The sequence below is a fragment of the Piliocolobus tephrosceles genome, chromosome 1 (assembly GCF_002776525.5).
Source record: "Piliocolobus tephrosceles isolate RC106 chromosome 1, ASM277652v3, whole genome shotgun sequence".
Taxonomy (NCBI): domain Eukaryota; kingdom Metazoa; phylum Chordata; class Mammalia; order Primates; family Cercopithecidae; genus Piliocolobus; species Piliocolobus tephrosceles.
In genome coordinates this window covers 195,197,311-195,201,792 of record NC_045434.1, presented here as the reverse complement: position 1 = coordinate 195,201,792, position 4,482 = coordinate 195,197,311, and the positions used below count along the sequence as shown (strand labels likewise).

Genomic DNA, 4,482 nt, shown 5'->3' with positions numbered 1-4,482 from the left:
AATATATATATATATATAGCTGGGCGTGGAGGTGTGTGCCTGTGATCCCAGCTGCCCAGGAGGCTGAGGCAGGAGAATCACTGGAACCTGGGAGGCAGAGGTTGCAGTGAACTGAGATCGTGCCACCACACTCGGGCCTTGGTGACAGAGTGAGACTCAGTCTCAAAAAAAAAAAAAAAAAGAAAAGAAAAAAATGCCCACTTGCACAAATGCAAAGAAAAGGTTATCAAGAGCACAATGTGGGCTTTTTCTCCCAAGGGTGAAGTAAGAAAAGAAGCAAAATCTGTGACTGGGGGAAGGAGGTTCAGGCTGCTCTGAAGAGAGGGGCATCAGGGACAAGAACATCTGCAAGATCCATTCCAGCAGCGACAGAAGCCCTCTCGGCCCCTGCCCCAGCAGGTCCCAACTCCCTCTGCCCTGAGCCCTGGCACCTGCCTCCAGCTGCTGCACTCCCCTCCATCTCATCCAGTGAAACCTTTCTAGAACGGCAATCTTAAAATGACATGCCCCTGCTGTGCTCCAAATCATGTAGGACCTTTCCATGGTCAGCCCACACCTTCACCACTTCTCCCATGCTCTAAAACCCTCCATGGCTCCCCACTACCAGCAGGATTATGTCTGGTCTCCCCACAATGACTCTCAAGGGCCTGTGTGATTTGGCCTGGCCCATGTCTCCAAGCTCATACTAACCTCCCCACCCCACCCATCTCTGCGCCCTGGCCACCTTGGCTTCTCCCTGGTCCTTGAACCCCACACGCTCAGCTCCTGTGTTGTTCCCCTGCCCTCAGCGCTGTGGCTCCTCTTGGCCCAGCTGACTCCTACACATCCTCCAGATGCCTGTCCTGCCTCCACAGGACCCACAGGTCCCTGTGCAGCCCCACCAGCGCACTCACCCCAGAACCCAGGAGAGCCTTAGAGGCAGGTTGTGTCCCCAGCACCCATCCCCAGCACCTTCATACCTATTTTTTATCCCCACAAACGGAAGAGATGAATGGCCTGCAGTCCATCATCGTACAAGACCAGGCCTTGGGGCCCTAGCCAGGAGCCTGTCAGTCGCCCTCACATCTCTCTGCCCTTGTGAGATGGGGGCTGATGTTATTTCTCAAGACCCGCTGTGCCAGGCAGTTTGCATGGGCTGCTTCCTCTGATCCTCACAACAGCCTAGGAGTGGGTGGCATCGTTCCCAATGAATGAGGAACTAGGGCCCAGGGAAGAGAAGGACCCATCTGGAGCTGGACAGCAGCCCCACAGCTTCCGTGGTACAGAGGGACTGGGGCCAGCCTGGCTGACTCAAGAGCACATGCTCCTCCCCACAGCACCCCCAGGCCTGGGGTTTCACTCATCAGGGCAGGTGCCAAGGGTGGTAATGATTCCAGGCAGGTCAGAGGTGGGCAGGATCTTGAGGCAGGCCCTGGTGAGACGGGCCCTGAAGACCACCTTCTGGCCCTGTCATCGCCCCCTCCATCCCCCGTGACTCTCTCTCACTGCTCTCCCTCGGATGATCAGATGGTTGGGCAGCCTCCTGCTGGCCCCACTGCCTCCAGGGTCTCCTTTTCTGACCACCAGACACACCCCACTTTCCCAAAACCCTGGTTTGCCCCTCCTTCCTCATTGGCCCCCTCCCCTCAGGTGCTCCATGACCCAGAAGACAGACCCCAGGCCATTCTGTCTGCCTTTGAGGCTCCTCCTGGTCTGGCCCTGATGTCCCAGCCTCCTCTGCCCTAACATTCCATTCCCAAACCCCACACTGGCCCCCATGCAGTGGGGCTCCGTGCTGAGGGTGAGGGGCACAGAACATGGTACACGCACTGGCTTGTTTATTAGACAAAGTCTTAGAGACACAGTAAGGCACGAAGTCCAGGAAGGGGACAGGGTCCCCTGGGGGATGTGACCAGGAACACCATGGCCTCAGTGCCGGATGCCCCACTGTGGTGGGAGCTCTCTGCCCTCCAGCGGCTCTGAGCGGCTGTCTCCAGCAGCCCGGCTCCCACGCAGCCTGAGGACAAGGGAGCCCTTTCATCCCGAGATGTTGAGTATGGGCAACAGTGGGGAGGGGAAGGAAGAGGCAGCTCCACCGCGTGGGTATGGCAGGGGGATGGGGCTCCTCGAACCCTGAAGGCACTAATAGAGGGCCCGGCTCAGGGGCAGGTCCTGGAGCTGGGGCAGGAGTGGGGGCTCAGCCTGGCTGATTGGTGCGGGGAGGGGGCAGGTTGGCTGTCACTGAGCCGAGAGGCACCAGGTGGCAGGAGGCATCAGGTGGCAGGCTGTGAGGCTGCCTCAACTGAAGTCGCGGTTGCGCAGGAGGAGTGGGGCTACCAGGGTCCACAGGTAGAGGAGCAGCCCCGCCCAGCTGGCACAGATCTTCACCCACACGGCGGTCCACGTGCTGATCATCTTCCGGGTCTCGCCGGGCCTGGAACACACCATCTTCCCCATGAGCCCGGTGCCCAGTCTGGTGACTTCCGTCTTGGCCCCTGGCCTTACGGCCCAGCTGTGACCCCTGACTTCAACTCTGGCTCTTTCCCTGTAACTCCAATCCGTCTCTGACGTTTTTAACACCTGACCTTGTGACCGTGGACAGAGCTCCTGACCGCGACTCCCATCTTGAGTCCAGTGTTAGTCCGTGAGATCATGACCTGCCTCCTGGTCTCCAACCTTGTCATCCTAATTCTGGGACCTCAATCCTAGCCTCTGAACTTCAGACCCTGGAGCTCCTGACCTTAGTCCTGACTGTTACCCTTGATTCTGACCTTTGATCCTGTAACTTAGGAGTAGCTCCTGACCTTACTACCGTCATTTAGCTCCTTGACCTTGCCACTTCAATCCTGGCTTTATGGCCTTCTACTATCAATTTTAACTTTAACCAAATGACCAAATTTGTGACACTAAATGACCACAATCCCAGCCCTAGACCTCATGACTTCTATCCTTGACCTTGTAACTTTGGTTCTGAACTCCACATCCTCATCCTAACCCTCCAATCATGAAGCCCAAATCTGACCCCATGACCCCTGATTTGTAAACCCCACCTGCCCTGCACAGGCCTAGCCCCAGCTGCTGTGCCTTCCTCGGTTCAGCCTCCTAGTGAAGGTGCGGGAGCTGAGCAGATGAAGGCACTGGTGGGGAAACTGGAGCAGGGAAGGGGCAGGCTCTATGGAGGGTCTTCAGTACACACCCCCACCCCCAAGCCTTAAGCAGACATCAGGAAAACCCAGTGAGGAGAGATGTGTGGACCTGCACCCCGCACCCCTGGGCTCTGTCCATGCCCCACCGGGCTACGCACTTGTACCAGTTGGTGAGCGTCATCATGATGTGCAGTGAGGCCAGCACCAGGCAGAAGTGGAAGAAGGAGTAGCTGTAGGTGACGCCGTCCTGCTCGTTGTCAAAGGCCCGGCCCTCACAGGCTGCCACCTGCTGCTGCTGCTGCTGTGTGGCCTCTAGCATAGGTGGGCCCTCCTCGGTCTGCATCAGGCTGTTCACCTGCCGGTGGTCTGAGGAGCGCAGACTGCAGGGGAGGGAGGAAGGTGGGCAAATAGATAGCCCTGGCGTTGGTCGTAACACTGGACACAAATGGTCCCAGAGCCTCGGAGGCCAGCGACCCGGTTACAGGGCCCGGGAGTTAACAAACTGCTTTGCCTCTCAACTCTACCCCTACCCCCACTCCCATTTTCTGTGTGACCTTGAGCAAAACAATTAACCTCTCTGAGCCTCTGATTCCTTGTCTGTAAAATAAGGGATAATCGTACCTCCTCTAGACGGCTGCTAGGGGGACTAGATGGAATAATGAAGTAAGGTCTCTAGCATAGTGCTTGGCACAGAATATAAATTCAATCAACAGTCACTATTGTTACGATTGTGCCTTTGCCATTTCCATAAACATGTATCGAGTACCTAATACTACAAAGCACCATACCAGGTACTACATCCATTAAGAATGTTAATAATTAATCACACTTGTTTGCTATTAATTTTAAGTTTCCATTTTATTAGTGTCAGGTGGTTTTACCAATGGCCTCCCCTCCCTTCGAGCTTACACTAAAAAAAGAACAGCAGTAATGATTGTATGTCATGCTTTTCTGTGATAAGCCTTGATGTTTTTAACAGAATTTGATAGTTTGAGAGATAAAAATTTTTGAAAAACCAACTCGCATTTCCAAAAAAGGGCGAAAAGAAGGAGAGCTGGATTCCAGTCCCACCACACCAGCGAATTGAGAAATCACCCCTTGCTATGCATCAGTCTCTACCCACCCTACCCACCCTATCCACCTTATCCACCCTACCCACCTTACCCACCCTATCCACCCTAACCACCCTACCTACCCTACCCACCCTCTCCACCCTACCCACCCTAACCACCCTACCCACCCTATCCACCCTACCTACCCTACACACCCTATCCACCCTACCTACCCTATCCACCCTACCTACCCTACCTACCCTACCCACCCTACACACCCTATCCACCCTACCCACCCTACACAC

General features: G+C 55.4%; 1 protein-coding gene across 1 annotated transcript; it reads right to left on the bottom strand.

Moving 5' to 3' along the window:
- Positions 1–1,795: 1,795 nt before the first annotated feature.
- LOC113220101 (serine incorporator 2-like) lies at positions 1,796–3,929 on the bottom strand. Its single transcript, XM_026448792.2, has 3 exons — positions 3,914–3,929; positions 3,284–3,560; positions 1,796–2,413 (listed from the first exon to the last, which is right to left on the bottom strand). The coding sequence occupies exons 1-3, from the start codon at positions 3,927–3,929 to the stop codon at positions 2,278–2,280; spliced, it is 429 nt and encodes a 142-aa protein (XP_026304577.2). The 3' UTR covers positions 1,796–2,277.
- Positions 3,930–4,482: the final 553 nt, after the last annotated feature.